This window comes from Uloborus diversus, chromosome 6 (genome assembly GCF_026930045.1).
Source record: "Uloborus diversus isolate 005 chromosome 6, Udiv.v.3.1, whole genome shotgun sequence".
Taxonomy (NCBI): Eukaryota; Metazoa; Arthropoda; class Arachnida; order Araneae; family Uloboridae; genus Uloborus; species Uloborus diversus.
In genome coordinates, this window is record NC_072736.1 from 158,164,057 (window position 1) to 158,182,719 (window position 18,663).

General features: G+C 32.8%; 1 protein-coding gene across 1 annotated transcript; it reads left to right on the plus strand.

Moving 5' to 3' along the window:
• Positions 1-403: 403 nt before the first annotated feature.
• Positions 404-14,328, plus strand: LOC129224071 (kelch-like protein 41b). The gene is made up of 3 exons (XM_054858473.1): positions 404-579; positions 8,175-8,392; positions 14,066-14,328. Exons 1-3 carry the CDS (start codon positions 461-463, stop codon positions 14,215-14,217), a joined length of 489 nt encoding a protein of 162 aa, XP_054714448.1. The 5' UTR covers positions 404-460; the 3' UTR covers positions 14,218-14,328.
• The last annotated feature ends 4,335 nt before the right edge of the window (positions 14,329-18,663 follow it).

The following is an 18,663-nucleotide window of genomic DNA, read 5'->3' on the forward strand; positions in this document are numbered from 1 at the left end:
GCACAATATTTATAAAACGTGTTGTATCAGTACTGTAAAATGCAGTTAATAATTACCTTTTTAAAGAGAGCACGGTTCAAAAGTAAATCAGCTGTCCATAAAAATAAAGGAGCATGGGTCAAGCTTGAAGTGGTATGTAGTTTGAAGAAATTATTTATACTAGATTACGCTAAACCGCGAAATTTCTGGATGTGGCAAATAATAACAATACGTCAAAAAAACATTTTCATTTTCGTACATTATACCGTAACATTGTCGGAGTAGATTTTATTTTTACGACACGAATAGTTGATTTACGATCCATAATAAACTGGGATATGTTTCCAAATGGCTGTGGCGTTTCAAAAATGAAATGTTTCAGACATTATGTTTTCTTTGCAGCGTGCTGTCTTCCATCGAGAAATATGATGCCTCGACAGATAGCTGGTCGCCATTTTCACCAAGTTTACCAGACAGTAGAATGGCAATGGGTGTCGCTGCCAATGAATCATTCCTTTGGATTGCAGGTGGGATTACGAATGAAAATGACAGCATCTCAATTTTAGACACTGTCTGGTGTTATGATAAAAGATTTGGCAGGTAAGTTTTTTGTTTGGAAATTTATTCTCTGCGTATTCGATTTGAATGAGCTGTTGTATTGACGTTTCTTTTAAATTTCATAATGTTGAAGCTTGATTTAAGGGAAAGTTGGTACCTTGAAACATTAAAAAAATGTTTTTTTTTTTTTTTAATTCTATATGCTCGAAATATTTGTATAGAGAACTTTCAAGCGAAACAGAATGGGGTCGTTTCCAAAATTTTAAAAGTATTTTTTTCTGAAAGAGCATGCTTAAAAACATAGGATCTGACCATTTTTTAAATAATTCGTTCAAGTTTAATACTTTTAAAAAATTACTTTAATCGGTACGCTTTCGTTGTTTACACTTCTGCCGATGACATCACAAATGATGAAGTGCCATTCAGTGTTGCCATTTTCACGGAGCAAAATATTTTATTCGCATCTTTACTCACGTGTATTGGCAACGATAGGGTTGATAGCAAGCGTAGAGCACAATATTTAATTCGCCTCTTGATTATCATAGCGTGGGAACGCTGTAGAAAGATGCGCCACAAAGTGCATCATGTGACGTCATAAAGGCCGCGCCTTGTTTGAAAAATCAGGTAATTTAAAAAAAATTAATTAAAAAATAACTGTTGGGGAAAAGAAAGTATTTTCTGGGTCCATATTATTATTATTACTATTATTATTATTATTATTATTTTTGATTATTCTATCAATTTCAGTGACTAAAAGTAGTACTTCTGATTGAAGGAAACAACCCCATTCATGTTTCTATGTACATTAAAAGTAACTCAATTTAAATGTTAATGGTACAGGAATCTACAAACGCGTTTTTCTTATAACGTCAGTTTTGAAATCTCATGCTGCTTTTTCTAGAAAACTACTCGACACATTGCTTTGAAATTTTCGCCACACTATTATATGTCCAATATTACACCGAAGTGATAGTTTTGTTTTAGGACTCACACTTTTTCCTAAACAGTTGTTCATACGGTCAAAAAATGTCTTCATTTTTTTTCATTTAAAAAGCTGCTATTGATAAAAATTTAATAAATGATAAAAATGAACATATTTGTTTCAACATTGTATTTCAGTAGACTATTTCATATAATATAAAAACACTGAAAATTGTAAGTTTCTATCATGAAAACGTTTTGAGAAAAATACTTAAAGTTTGGAAATTTAACATAGGCATAGGCAGGGTACGAACTCCCCTCGAAGTTCTTTGTTGAGTTGCAATAATCTGTAATGAGTTTATTTAATAAAAAGTTCCTCGTATAACACGGTACTTCTCCAACACGGTTTTGATTAACATGGTCTCAATATTACACGGTACGAAACTTGAATTTAATACTTCATGGTTCTGATATAACTCGAATGTTATATTTATAACATATGGAATTTATTTTTTGTTTAATACATTCTGTTAATGGTTGATAACTCTAATAAATTTTTACTTTGTTTTTATGACACTTGGTTTCGATAGAACACGGTACATTTACAGGTAGTTTTCAAACTAATGAAAACACCTGTGAATAGAAGTGACATTTTTGGATGTGCTTCGTGCTCAATCTTTATCTTTACTTATTAGTTACTAATAATAAAGCTGAAAGTCTCTCTGTCCGGAGGATGTTTGTAGGATGTCTGGATCTCTGTGACGCGCATAGTGCCTAGACCGTTGGCCGATTTTCATGAAATTTGGCACAAAGATAGTTTGTAGCATGGGGGTGTGAACCTCGAAGCGATTTTTCGAAAATTCGATTTTGTTCTTTTTCTATTCCAATTTTAAGAACAAAGTTATCATAAGATGGACGAGTAAATTACGAAATTATCATAACGTGGAACAGTAACCTGGGCACAAGCTAATTGGCGAGATACGAAATTCTCAACGTGGAACCGTAACATGGGTACAAGCCAATTGGCGAGAAAGTTCACCATACATTATTTGTAAATATACGGGCGAACCAAAAGACCTTTTAATTTTTCTATTACGGGCAAAGCCGTGCGGGTACCATTAGTAAAGAATAAAACTAGATATCTGTTTTTTTATAAATAGCAATGTGCATATTCTGGTAGTATATGGTGGATTAGCTGAAGTTCTGGACGTCTTGGATTTTTTTCAAGCGCGTGAAATATCGGACCTCTCAAATTTTAAAAGAGGCCAAATTGTTGGAGCGCGTCTAGCTGAAGCAAGTGTAACTGAAATATCTCAACTTTTTGGTGTTTCTAGAGGTACAGTATCTGAAGACATGACAGCATACACGCAGCGCGGTAAGACAAGCTCGGCAAAGCAAAATAGTGGACGGAAAAAGAAGCTTAGTAAAAGAAACCAACGTTATTGAAGAGGATTGTAATGTCTATAAAAAGCGAGCAATATCAGCAAAAATGACCAGAGAACCCGTACACCATCTGGATTCAACAGTATGAGTCAGAAGGCACCTTTATCAACAGAACATTTATGGCAAAGTAGCGATTCCCAACATACTTATCACAGAGTGTTTCCATTATTTTGATAACTACCTGTATCTTGATTTACATTGTTTCTAAGTCTCGTAAAATACGGTTTCGATGTAACACGGAACACGGCTTCGAAATAACACGTTTTATCTTATATATAACTTGATTTTTCTCATGCACGTACATAATTAGTATTTAAAAAAAAGTAAAAATGTTATTTTTAAAAAAAGTTTCATATAACACGGTTTCGATGTAACACGGAACACGGCTTCGAAATAACACGTTTTATCTTAACCTGATTTTTCTCATGCACATACATAATTAATATTAAAAAAAAGTAAAAATGTTATTTTAAAAAAAAGCTTCGTATAACACGGTTTCGATGTAACACGGAACACGGCTTCGAAATAACACGTTTTATCTTATATATAACTTGATTTTTCTCATGCACGTACATAATTAGTATTTAAAAAAAAGTAAAAATGTTATTTAAAAAAAAAGTTTCGTATAACACGGTTTCGATGTAACACGGAACACGGCTTCGAAATAACACCTTTTATCTTAACCTGATTTTTCTCATGCACATACATAATTAGTATTAAAAAAAAAGTAAAAATGTTATTTTTAAAAAAAGTCTCGTATAACACGGTTTCAATTCTACACGGAACGAATTAACCGTGTTATACGAGGGGTACCTGTACTTGTTTTTCCATTAAAGAAATTAAACTTGGTTGTTATACATACCGAGGGCGCTGAATCCAATGGTTATGGGTTTAATTAAGTCGCAACATTTCCCTTCTTTAGACATAGGAGACTGAAATATAGCATATTATGGTATATTTTAATCGCGTAATGAGCATTTAATTTTGGATTTTCGTAATATCTTTTTATTAGGGATTTTACTTTAAGCCTTTACTTTAAAAAGTGCATGATTTTCTTTCGGATCTTGTCCGATAAACGAAAATCATGCACTTTTTAAAAATTGGAACTACACAGGCGGATAAAATAATAGAATCGAAAATTGCTGCTCAGTTGATTTTTTTTTTCCTTCAAACAAATAAAGATGAATAATTTAAAAAAATTAGCTAAACTCAATGTAACTTAACAACTAAATTTTAAAAATAACATAATTAAAAATTTGCACATTTCATATTTTATCATTACCTAAAACATGAACAAAGTACATAATACAGGGTGTTCCGTTTTAACCTGCAAAGACCTATATTTTCGCAACCGTTAATCTTAGATGCATGCTTTAAACTGCTAAAATGTTCAAAATGAAATAAAGAGTTAAGATATTGAAAGTTTCTAGTGAAAATAAAAATACGTCAAAAAATACAACATTTTACTTTTTAAATGGGCCCTAGGTCCCCTAACTTATATTTAGGGAAATATTCTCCATTGAAAAATAATTCCAACACAAAAAGTTTGAAATTAGTACGCCCAATATTAATCGAGATATGAAACGCAGCGTTTTGTGACTTACACCAAGTTCCAATCCCCGTCAATAACACTTTTGGAGGGAAATATAGCGGTTAACAAGTGTTTAAAATTATATGTGTGCATAGAGTGGTTTTTCAAAATGTTCGAGGTGTTTTTGCGTATCACGGCATAACATTTGCATTTATTTTTGAATAGCAATGAAAAATATAAATACCTTGTTTTTCTAACTTAGACGAGCTGTCAGTCTTCTGAAAGGACGATAGGTTCCAATTTCATCTTTTGTATGGTCCCTCAAAACTCTGAACTGTAATATCTCCTTGAGTTTTGGTCGCACATGTCAAGTTTTTTGTGTCAGTAATAGTTTTCAATGGAGATTATTTCTCTTAATATTAGGTAGGGGACCTAGGACCCGCATGGAAAAATTAAATATTGTATTTTTTGACTCTTTTTTATTTTCGCTTCAAACTTTCAATATCTTAACCCTGCATCTGATTTTGAACATTTTTGCAATTGGAAGTATACATCTAGGACTAACGGTTGAGAAAATAAAGGTCGTGCAGATTAAAACGGAACACCCCGTATAAACATAAGGGCAAAAATATCAGGATTATGGTAAAGGTTTGGTTGAATAAGTTAATTTCAAGTAATAACATGCGTTGTCATTGTTAAATTCTTTACTTTTGAAAATGAATGTCAAACAAGAAAATACGTTTCTAGACAAAATTACCAACTCAAAAGCTTTTAATCTTGTTATACTCATAACACTACTCAGATTGTTGTTATAATTTTAAAAACGAGATGAATAACAAGATAGTCTAATGTCTATCCCTCAAAAATTTTAAAAAACGGTTATTTTTGTTTTAAAAATGAGCCACTTTGATTTCTTATTATGTGAGTCCTAGACAAAAGTATTTAGTCAAAAGAGAAATAATTCTCTGTTACAGTATACAATTGTTCAAATTAACCCATTTAAATTACGGACATAGTTAATCTCATCATTAGTGATCATCAGTTACATCATTTTTCAAAATTAATGATAACCAATGAAAATATGAATTAATAATGAAAATTACCGAGTATGAAGTTTTAATATTTGGTTCCTTTTAATAAATACGTCGGAAAAGTAAAGCAAACAATTAATCTCGTCGTTAGTTTTCTCCTTTTAACAAAAGTTTAATTCAAATTTTATTGGATGATTCTGATTCAACATAAAGATAATGAGAGAATCTGCGATTTTGGTGAATAGCTATCAAGAATTTATGCGTGCAATCATTTTCTTTTGCATATTTTTAGAAGGGTTCGAAAATATCATGATATTTTCGAAAATGTCCAAAATATCCGATATTTTGATATGTATCGGATATTTTGTTATATATCCGGAATTTATCAAAATATCCGATATTTTGATATATATCGGATATTTTGATACATATCCGATATTTTCAACCAGTACAAACTAAAATCTTCAAAACAGTAAATGCATCCTCAAATCACTCTTTATTTTCTAAAATTATTATGTATTATAATATGTACACTTAAAATAAATTTTCTTTAGTAATTTATATCTAACATTTCATTTTACATATTTTTCATTTTACATTACATTTCATTTTATCAGTTTTAATGGCGTTAATTTAACAATTTAGCTGTTTTACTTATTTTTTTTCTGTTAGCTACTTTTACACAGTCATATGATTCAGAAACAAAAACAATATGCATTAGTCGGTGATAGTGATTAGACATTTTCTTTTTTTCTGATCCAGACTTATTATTTAATTAGGCACTTTTAATATGAATTAAAATTGTAACATTACTAATAATTTTATGAAAATAAAATAAAAAGGAATATTATATTACTTTCTTTACTAATGATGTATTAATAAATCATAAAAATATAGTGCATAACTTTTTGGTTATTTAAAAAAATGAACAGTATTACTATGATAAACATAATTTTTATATTGAAAATACCGTAGTTGAAAAAATAAATATCGTAACTATCAAAATATCATGATATTTTCAAAACAAATATCGGATATATATCGTGATATGTATCATTAAATATATCGACTGATATCTATCGGCGAACCCCGATAACAATAGAAATGTTTTTAACAATTTATTAATCAATTAATTATGATCCTCTAATTTCAAATTTGTGACCGAAGACTAACAATTTGCAACACGAAATGCCAAACAAGTGAAAAATTTGCTTGAAGATTATGTAATGGAAATTGGATAAGCTATTGTTTTATATATCGGATATATATCGTGATATGTATCATTATACATATCGACTGATATATCGATGATTCACTTGCCAAATCGATTGACTCCATAAAACAGAAAATCGAGAAAAGTGATGAAGAAGATGCTGTTATCCATAGGGGTGAATGGACCCACGTGTTACATTTTCTGCCATCAAATGGACAGAAATGTACTGAACCAAAACTTTAACATGAATTCACATGCTAAGCATTGATTAAGCACTATTAAAGCAGAAATGGTGATTTTTACTTTCTTCTATATCTAATATATAGAAGAAAGTATTGGATTCGTGCAAATTTTCGAATTTCGTCGGATTCGAACGTTTTGAGGTGTGCTGAGTCCATTTCGACAATTTTTGGAAAATGTCTGTCTGTGTGTGTCACGTCTGTGTGTGACCAGTTTTTTGTGGCCGCTCTACAGCAAAAACTACTGCATGATATTGAACGAAATTTGGTACACATATGTGCCGCTATGTGAACTTGTGCCCATTGGTTTTTGGCACGAATTCCTCCAAGGGGGTGGAGCAATGGGACGTTTTTTGAGTTATAAGTGCCTGCTATTCCCCAACAAGTAACTGGCGGAATCAAACAAAATTTGGTCCATAGGTTGCCCTTGACAGGTACAGGTGCTGATTTAATTTTGGTGTCAATAGCTCAAACGGGGGTTGATTATAGAAATTTTTTTGTTGTCAATTGTGACTGCTGTATCTCAAGAAATAATGAACGGAATCAAACAAAAATTTATCGACAAGTAGCCCCTAGAAGGTATTAGAGCTGATGCTATTTTGGTGTCAATAGCTGTAAAGGGGGTGGCGCAATCGAACGTTCTTTTTTTTCATTGTAAGTGCCATATCAAGAAGTAATGCTACGTTCTGGATGAAATTTGGAATATAAGTGAATTCATTTGTAAATAGGCGTTGGTTCAATTTTGGCGCCAATCGCTTCATCGGGGAGCTGACTTTCTTTTTGTGAATAAAAATAGCTTTATAAATGCAACAATAAGAAAGATAAATTGTAATAGACTGTCGTCTGCGTAAATCGCGATGATTTAAAATTTTTAACTGTTGCCATCTTGTGTTTGTCAACAAATAAATGTTTGTAATTATTTTAAGCAAGGCTTTTAAAATAATTTTCAATTTTCATTCTTTGCTTTGCTTTTGAGATAAAAGGGGAATTGGGATTGTCGTCAAGTTTTGGCGTTATTAATTCTGTTTTTGTTGGGAATGTTGCTTTCTCGTCAAGCATGGGGGGGAGGCGGAATTTTAAGAAAGATATAGAAGAAAGTTTCGTGATGGACACAACATACTAGTTTTAAATGTGGAGTTAATCGATTTGGCAACTGGGGCATCCATATATCGGCGAACCCTGATTTTTAGTGCTTCCAGTTTTATGGAAATACTCCTTTGATTTTTAACAACATGGTATGTACTTTGTTTTGTGTTCAGGTGGTCAAAGACGTCCAATCTTCCGTACGCAGTGGCGTTTCCGTCTCTTTTGATTTCCCAGAAGCAGATTGTGTGCCTTGGAGGAGCATCAAAACCACCAAATGTCGAAAAAAATGAGTTGGAAAGCACAGCGGATGTGTTCTGCTATGAGAATGGCAGATGGCAAGAACTAATACAAATGCCAAAACCATGCCACAGTGTAATCGGCTGTATTTCAGGTATAATGCACCTCAGGATTGTTGGCGCTCGTTATCGTCCACTCTAAAACTGGTTAGAAAAACAAGCTGATGTGTGCATCACATGACTTCCTTTTACCCCAATTTAAAGATAATAGTGCCTCGGAGTGAGCAAAAAAAAAAACTTTAAATGCTTCCATTCCAAATCTGTTTTGAGCCGAAGCAAAGAAAACGTTTTATACAGATAAATTTTCCCAATATTGGCAGCTTTAATGTGATTCAATGGTTAACTCTCTAAATATAGCCAAATTGAAACCAGATTAAAAATTAAAAAAAAAAAATAAAACCGCCAAATTCGTCGCCAAGTTGGCGACAATATTTGCCGACCAAAAGCTTGGCGATATATTGCCAATTGTTTGCCAAATTATAGCACCGCTTGAGTTTACATTGAAATTAACAATGATTTTACTCCAAAAAAGTGTAAAAGACCCCCTTTTTAACATCCGAATGCAACCAAAAGAGAAGGTGCACAAGTAGACCCCACTTGGAGTCTATGTACCAAATTTCAACTTTCTAGGACACACCGTTCTTGAGTTATGCGAGATACATACACACATACGCACATACATACGTACATACATACGGACGTCACGAGAAAACTCGTTGTCGGGGTTCGTCAAAATGGACTCTTCAGGTGTCTATACGTTCTTAGGCATGTATCCACGGGTGGTCGGGTTGAAAAAAAAAAAAAAGCAATATTCATTCGCTGGCGAGCAAAATGGAAGTTAAGGTCGATTTTTGAGTGAAAATTTTTTCGCGAATACAATACTTCCTTTTTGTAAAAGGAAGTAAAAATGGGTTGCTTTAACCGAGCGTTGGGAAAAAGTTACCTTTTTTCTTCTTAAAAACTGTCGTTGTATTATTAAAATGAGATATAAATGTTAGGGGCCATTCATTAATTATGTAAGGGTCCCGAGGGAAAGGGGTGGTTGGAAAAAACTCTACATACCCTTACTTTGGGGGAGGGGGTCAAACCCATTCTTACTTAATATTTTCCAAGTCGATATTTTACACTAGAAATCGCGAGGTCAAGAGGTTTGGCAGGGATCCTATTTAATTTGCGGTCTGAAAGGTAAAAACGTATTAGGGAGAGCTTATTGAGCAATCACGATTGCTTATTGTTCTCATTTGACCATTTCTGGTGTCCGTGCCTTTTTCAACTTGGACCAGAAGCCTTTGCAGCACCACCGCCCACCGTCCTCTGCTGGCGGCGCGGCGCGGCGCGGCACGGCTGCTCCGGTTTTGAGCTATCCGCTTCTCCTGGTAGGAGGCGTCCATGTCCTACACACACGCACGTTCACACACATACACACACACGACTTCACACACATCCACTCACACACGCCTACGTGCATACACACAGGTCTACGCACACACACAACTATGCACAAGTAACCGCCTAGGAGGAGAGGCAGACTTGGGGGGGGGGGGGGGACAGGAGCCGCTTCTAGAAACAATAACTCCAATGAGTAGGGTCCTGTCTCCGTTCGTGATTGCGTAAAACATAATTTGAATTTAAAATTTCAGAAATCAAATTAATTTTCTTTTTTATTTATTTATTTTTATTTGTTTAACAAATAATGAATAGTGTTAAATACAATAAAAGAATCGTACTATTTATAGCATGTTTTATTTTTAATTAGTATCGCATCATATACAAAAAAAAATGTTGAAAAATCATTCAGTACAAATTCTAACTTTTTAGTAAATATTTCTTAGAAGAAAAAGGTTTAATTTTACTATAGTGAATTTAATAATGATTCCAGTGATGTAAGATTTGTTATTTAATTATTTTGAAAAATAAAATGGAATCTTACAAAAGAATGGGGGGGGGGGGGTGAAAAATCTTATGTACACTTACGTGGGGGGAGGGGGGATCAAAGATTGCCAAAATCATCCTTACGTAATTAATGAATGGCCCCTTACTTGAAAACTATGGCCTTACTCTCATTGAGAAAATCGTCATTTGCTTATCGTGTTTACTGCTCTTCCTATCTGTTGGGATTTCAGTGTTTTTGACTCTTCCGCCGATCGCCAACAATGCTGAGTTTTAAAACGTATTTCTCTTGAAACCTCAGCTCAAATATTATTTCACTACTAGTTACAACTTATATTTTATAGTTGTCCTTTTATTTCTATTTTTTTGGGTTCAGGAATCTTTACTAATAATAAAGCAGAAAGTTTCTCTGACGCGATCTCTGTCTGTCAGGATCTCTGTCTGTCAGGATCTCTCTCTGTCCGAATCTCTCTCTGTCCGGATCTCTGTGACGCGCATAGCGCCTAGAACGTTATGCCGATTTTCATTAAATTTAGCACAAAGTGAGTTTGTAGCTTGGGGGTGTGCACCTCGAAGCGATTTTTCGAAAATTCGATGTGGTTCTTTTTTATTCCAATTTTAAGAACAAAAATATCATAAGATGGACGAGTCAATTACGAAATTATCATAACGTGGATCCGTAACATGGGCGCAAGCCAATTGGCGAGATACGAAATTATCATAACGTGGAACCGTAACATGGGAACAAGCCAATTGGCGAGATACGAAATTATCATAACGGGGAACCGTAACATGGGCGCAAGCCAATTGGCGAGAAAATTCACCATACATTATTTGTAAATATACAGGCGAACCAAAAGACCTTTTAATTTTTCTATTACGGGCAAAGCCGTGAGGGTACCACTAGTCTCGAATAAAAGTAAACAATTTCCATATTGCAGAAAAAAATTTTAGGAACTCTGTCTTCTGCAAAATTTCAAATTTTATTCATTATTTTACGACTACTTAATAACGCACGTCTTACGCATCGTTTTCCCCTGTTATTCCACTAGAATCTGATTTGAATATAAATCTGAATTAGTTTAGCATAATTTTTTAAATTAAACATTAAAAGATTTTTCATTCTTCTCACAAGTAATTACAATCTATTGTAAACTGTATCTGACTTTCTAGTTATTTCAAGAAATACTTAGTTATTGTATGAAATAACTGAATTGTTTACTCAAACGGTAACTGATGCATAAGTTTTCTTGAACTAAAGATGACCAAACGTTCAGAAATGTAAGACCGCAGACGAAAAAGATTTTGTCATTTTTGTTTCTGACTTCCAATTATTATAATAGAAATGATTGCAAGTTTAAGCTTATAAATGGATAGCGACCTACCGATTCGCTAAGATTCTCTATAATGTAACTCAGTTAATTTTACATGTATGCTAAAAAACAAAAGAGTAATTCATTTATAAAGAAATGTATTTTCAACGTAATTTCTTCAATATTGTTGCAACGGATCCGGTGCGACTTCCAACTTTCTTGAAAGGACGACACAATTCTTGAGAAAAATACAGGAAATTTATTTACACTATGTACAGGAAAGATCGTCAACAACTGCTAAATTAATCATCAGCAGTTAGGCAAATATCACACAACACCGCAAACTCAACGGTTACACACGCATTTACTTCCAAATAGTAAAAACAACACAGCGAAATGCCTTGCAATAAACAGAGCTAATACACTCTCAGTACAAATTCTCAGTCGAAACTCACTTTTTATCATGCGCAACGGCTTTTTATACACACCGAAAGAGAACTCTCAAATATTCCACAAGATTTCCGAAAAATCGTAGACCGTTATTTTATTTCTTTTCCATTCACAAATTTTATCATTCAGAAATGAGGGGACGTATACTTCAGCCGAATGTACGGGGGCTGTATATTCATTACAGGAAACTATTTACAGGTTACGTTACTACAATAATTTTAGATGACAGATAATTTAATAAACGCCTAATTTAGCTAGATTACGACAAATTAATCACGAAAATAATTACTATTTACAGAATTTGTAACAATATGATTGAAATTTATCTTTAACCTTTCAGCGGGCACAGGTATTTTGAGAGGTACAAAAAGAGGTAATTTCGGTTTATTGCTTTACACCAGTTCGCGCTTTGAATGTTTAACTTTAGCTATTCTTTCCCCTTACTTCGACCTACTTTCAGACATCATTGGAATTTTCCATTTGTCAGAAGCAGTCTGCACTTCTGCTGCTTGACTGACTTCAAATGTGTGACTGCTTGATTTATTTATATTACTACTAGATGCGTTGCCCTGCTTTGTCCGGCCTACCTTGAGAATAAAAATTTCGTCAAGTGATATATATGCAACAACCAGGCTTAAATAAAAGAAAAAAAAAACATCATGCAAAATTTCCCTTCCAAACAATGACGACAGATATAAAAATACTTATAAGAAATTAAAATGCGAAAGATGGATTTTAAAAGCGAAACTATGGAAACACGAAATAAAATAAGTTTAAGAAGTTAAATGCAAAATAATGAAAGAAACAATGGTTTCAAAACACGTAACCGTGGAAACGCGAAAATGAAATGGTTTACAACTTCAATGAAGATCACATTTTTCGAACTTGATGTAAAAACGCTTGTAACTTTTTTTCTTTGGATATAGAAGATTACATTTTCCGCCATAGGTCAAGATAGATCTAGAGTAAAAAATGACGCTTTTTCCAATGGTTTGAAAAAGAAAACTATGGGACAATTCCTTCACTTTTTATGGATGGATTTAATGAAGAAAGTAAAACCTAAATTTCAGCTAAGCCTAAACAAATATGAGCTAAAAACGTAAATAACTCCAGCCGTAATTAAGTTAGAGCATTGAAACAAATTGCGTAGAACGCGAAAAATTCTACTCTTTCCATCAATACAAAATATTAATATGTGCAAGTAATTTTTCACCCCATATTCAGGAATTTATGTGAAAATTGGGCTGAAATTGAAATAAAAAAAAGAACTTTTCATCGATTTTTTTTTTCGAACTGGTCTGCAAACCTTTTCGGGGCTTAAAGGAACAAACTGAAAATTTCAGCGAAATCGGCCGAGTAGTTCTCGAATTTTGCGAGTTTAAACACACATACGCTTTTTGGAGACTACATTTTATGCCATGTACAGGTTATTGTTGAGCAATCACGAATTGCTTGTTGTTCTCACTTGACTGTTTTTTTTTTTTTTTGGCGTCTTTTGATTTTATTTCCCCCCCTTTCCGCCTTCCTGTTCAGCACCACCGTCTCCAGCGAGCTGCTGGGCGGCGGCGCTCATGTCCTGCACACACATGCCTACTCACACACGTCTACACACACACGTCTACACACACACACGTCTACACACACACACACGTGATTGCGAAAAGCAAAATTAAAATTCAAGATGCCAAAAATTCAAATTTTTATACATTTTTTTTATTATTTAATTTTGCTTTTTTTAAATTTTCAAATTAGTCTTTAATGTTCCCTAAGTAAATAGACGATTCAAGATAATCTCAATGATCTTAATTTTAATTTCATGTAAAGTTTGATGATTTGATTTTGTATTTTAAGGCAAATAGTCTCTGTGATTAAAAATGATTTTTTTAATTAAATTTATCAACTCCTAATTATACAAACAGTATTTTTTATATTTAACGTCTTGAAAATATATTTTACAATAGTGTATCACAGAAATACGCGCGACTTTCCATATTGGTATAGAGGCTGCGCCCGCTGGAGGGTTGAAAATTTCTGTTCAGTATTGAACACTAAATTTCAACAGATCAATAAATAACTCCTTAACAGTTGTAAGTTTTTTTTTTTTTTTTTCAACAGGAGGCAACATCTTCTTGCTTGGTGGTTTCAGTACTCAAACTATGTCTCAAATTTGCGAGCCGTACCAGTACAGATCAAAGGATAACAGATGGGGGCGATTATCGCCCTTTCCAGAAGAGGCAGCTGGCTTCATCGTGGCAGCAACGACATAAAAACTGGTTCGCAAAGAAATGAAGAGGGAGCAGATTAAATGGTTCAAAAGTTTTCGCCCACAGGAACGAACATTTGTCTTAATATGAAATCTGTTTGACTCTATAAAGATTCTGTTTCAGTTCACGAAATAAATAATATGCATTCATAAGAACACGATTTATTCATAAGTATTAAATAACCTTGTAATTAAATGTTTGTGTTTCTGATAGATTAACTAACATGAAAATAAACTTGCTGATACTTATTTTGGGATTATAACAAACAAATTTTTAAACGAAATCAGTTTGTTATTATCATACAAACATGCAAAGTAAATGGTTTACCAGAGGCGTAGCTAGACCCGATTTTCGGGGGGGGGGGGGGGTTTCTTCTTTTATATATATATATATATATATATATATATATATATATATATATATATATAATGTGTGTGTGTGTGTGTGTGTGTGTGTGTGTGTGTGTGTAAATTTTTTTAGTATTAAAAAAAAATAAGAGGGAGGTGAATCTTACATACTTTGGAATGGGGTGCCCCAATTCCGATACTTGTGTCAAACAAAACAAAAGCAAAGAATTTTTTATTTTTTTAATGTTATGGAAAGTTCAACTTTTTTTTCTTTTCCTTCCATTTAATTTAAAGTGAAATTTTCTAGCAACGTCTTGTCAAAACCAGTCTATCCAAATCAGGGGGAAATCAAATATCTGATGAGCGTGTTCCGTTCATTTCAGTGTGACTGCTTAATTTAGAGGCTAACACACATCTACAAAAGCTGGCATCCCTGAAAGCTAATAGATACTTCCATTTCCGCCTGTAAACTGGATTTTTGGCTTTCAATCTCATCGGTGGTCAGACTATAAAGATGTTATATTTATAAAGATATATCTATAAAGATATTTATTTTTATTTTATTAGCTGCTTTAGAATTTACATAAATATCTATTTGAGAGAGCAACAGCAATTTTCGGGTTTTATGAACAGAAGTCTTTTTTATTTTCTACTTTTTAATCCGAACCAAGCTAATAGAAATAATCTAGATTCATCTCGTTTTTAAACATTTTATTCATGTAATGCTATGCAGTTTTTCTTTTGAATTAAAATAAAATTACCTTTAGAAGGGTCCGATGGGACTAACGCTGCTTTGCAGACTGTACTTCGTTTTCTTCAGACGACGTTAACTTTCTCTTTTTAGAGCAATCCTTTTCGTCATTTTAATTTTTTTCTTTGAGTTGAAAAAAGCTTGTTATCGGTCTTGCTCGTTTCATTATGCAACAACTTTCACTTAGAATGTACTACTTTAAACAGACTGTACGTTTCCAAACGAATACGCAGTAAATACTGGCTGAAGAATCAATGTGATTGCAATGGATACTCTGGTTAGCAAAGGTAGTTTTGATTATGACCTATGACACACACGAGACCAGACCAACAAAAACCTCTATCGTCTCGAATTCCGGTTATGCTATCATTTTCGGATTCGAAGCCCAATGATCTTCAAAGCAGCAAACAAGAACATTTTCTTCAACTCAGAAACAGGGGAATTGTCTTCGAGAGCTGAGGAGGCAGTAAATGCGTTCCACAAATAGGCTTTCTAGGAAGATTAACCAAAGGATAGTCGTTTCGCGCACTCTCTTGGAAGAAGAGTTAAGGGGCGAAATTCACAGGTTTGGCATGTTAAGATGAACATTAAAGTTCATAGTTAAAGGTCATTCAAGTTAAAAGTCATTTCGCTCTCTTATCTGGATTAGTACTGTTCTTTGGTTGCTCTCTTTCTTAAAATTGTGATTCCTTAGAAAACCGAAATGATAGGAGTGAAAAGAAAGTATAAGTTTTTTTTCAAGTGATGAAAAAAGGAAAATCGTAGACTACTGGCCAAGTTAGATTTGCTGCAATTGCTAACCTCAAGAGGATAAATAATGAATCCAAAAAAAAAATCAGGTACCAAATAGCGATAAAAGACTTTTTCTTGAAAAAGATATACTTAAAGTTTCTTTTACTGTCAAAATGATTCCTTAAACTCGCAATAAAGCACTTAATAATGTAATAATAGAATAAATACCTAACAAAACTAATAAAGAGGAATTTTAATCAAGAGCCCATATTGTCTTTAGTATCGATTTCAAATTTTCACCATCATATTTCAAATTTCTATAAAAAGTTTCTTAAAGCCTCCGTAATTCAAAACCTCATTATCTCGATTTTTTTAATGTGAAATTCGAAATATACAGATTCGACTGTATGCAATATTCTCACTGCGCGGCTCATAAAATTAAACATATTTAAAAATTTGCAGAATCTATGACAAAGAAAGGCTGCCTATACGTGGATTTAACAAACAATCTAATTTCTAAAGTGAAGTGTCAAATTTCACTCAATTATCCAAAAATTGTCGCAGCAGAGGGAGGCGTCTTTATACTTGAGGGTCACTCATGGAGCAGATTTTCAATGGCATTGGGGGGGGGGGGGGGGAGCGAAGTGAATTTTTGACCTTTGTTACACAGAAAAACGTCGTAGTGATTTTCTTTCTTTTTCTTCTTTTTTTCTTTCTCTTCCCTCTTCTTTTTCTCTTTTTTTTGAGACTAACGTTTCGGGGAGGGGGGTTGTCCCCAAAACCCCCCCTTAGCTACGCCCCTGTGGTTTACCCCCCCCCCTTCTGTTTTTCCGATTCTTTCCCCCTCTTGATGCCTCAAGAGGTAATACTGAAAGATAAAAACGGGGGGGGGGGGGGGGAAACGGCGATTACGCCTATTAAATTGCAGACGCCTATTTCATTCTTACAACGAACATTTTTTTAAGTGCAAGGTTATGATTGCACTATTCTTTGCTTATTTCAAAACTACGTATTATTCTAAACACTGGGGAAAAGTTTCATTGCATTAGTTCAAGTAGTTAAAAAGTTATGAGTAGTTTTAGGTCATGCTCGTTATGTGTTCTTATGGAAAAGTACAACTTTAAATTGCTTTTTTCTCGGTGATCGTTTTTTTTTTTTTTTTTTTTTTTTTTTGTGTGTGTGTGTTTTCAAGTCATTAGAATCCCTGAGGATTTTTTCCTATTAAAGATAAAGCTTTCAAGTAATACGTTTTGCAGTCAGGAGAATATATTTAACAAAACTGGTGCATTAGATAAGCATTTTATAAATTACTCAAATGTTTAGAGCATGTTATACCTTTTAAAACAAATTTAAAAAAAAGCATTACGATTTTTTACATAATTAATCACAGAAAATGTTCTAATACATATGTAAGCAAATGAATGCACAGATTCTTAAAGATGATTATTGTAATTGCTTAGCAAAAAACTTTTTTTTTAAAAATGCAAAAACAAAAAAGCCTTTTTGATTTTAAAAAATTAGAATTGTTGCTATTTTTTTTTTTGATTTTTTAAAAAAATGTGGGCATTTTCTAAGATTTTAAAAATAAACTATTGATTCCGAAATGAGTGTGCATCATATGGTTAAAAAAACAAATTTACATAAATTTAAAAAAAAAAATGTTCAAAAGGTACTGTGACCCCTTATCCAAATTTTTAAGCCGTTTACTTCTATCACGTAAGGTATTCATGCAAAATCAATATTCATGCATAGTGATATCCATGCGCGGTCAAAAGGCGGTACAAACTAAACAGTTAACAGTTTTGACCGTGTAAGAAAAGCTTTCAAGGATTGTGTTGCCAATAAGCAATATGACAAAATATAACCAAGATTTCCGGTACGGAAATTCTGAAGGTGTGATGGATCACAATGAAAATTATTGAGATGTTACAAATCATGATGAAAAATTATACAACTATGGCAGAGTGAGTAATCACACTGTCATAGTACAACTACACACATGATATCACAAACGTTTTCATACTACTTTTTTAATTTTAAGAAGCACATAAGTCACAACAAAAAACGTTAAATTGCTCAACTCCCGTTTGAGGTGATAACCAAAACTGGATCATCACCCGTACCTTAGATATACACACTATGAGCCAATTTTTGTTATTACGCTACAGTTCCGCGCAAAAAATAAATAAATAAATAAATAAATAATAAAATAAAATAAAAAATAAGTAATAAAATAAAATAAAATAAAATAAATGAAATAAAATAAAAAAATAAATAGAATAAAAAAATAAAAAATAAATAAATAAAATAAAAAAAATAAAATTAAAATAAAATTAAAAATAAAATAAAAATAAAATAAAATAAAAAAATAAATAAATTTATTTAAAAAAAAATAAATAAATAAAATAAAAACTAAATAAATAAGATAAAACATAAATTAAAAAAATAAAAATAAGATTAAATTAAAAATAAAATAAAATAAATAAATAAATAAAAAATAAAAACCGACCACACACATCCAGATAGACATTTTCTAAAAATGATCAAAGTGAACTCAGCACCCAACAAAACGTGCAATTTCTTTGAGATTGGAAGAATTTCACGTACTTTGCGTACTTT

Coding starts and splice junctions, on each gene's coding strand:
- LOC129224071 (XM_054858473.1), top strand. CDS start 461: ATGGCAATGGGTGTCGCTGCCAATGAATCATTCCTTTGGATTGCAGGT. Junction 580..8,174: donor TATGATAAAAGATTTGGCAG/GTAAGTTTTTTG, acceptor TTTTGTGTTCAG/GTGGTCAAAGACGTCCAATC. Junction 8,393..14,065: donor TGTAATCGGCTGTATTTCAG/GTATAATGCACC, acceptor TTTTTTCAACAG/GAGGCAACATCTTCTTGCTT.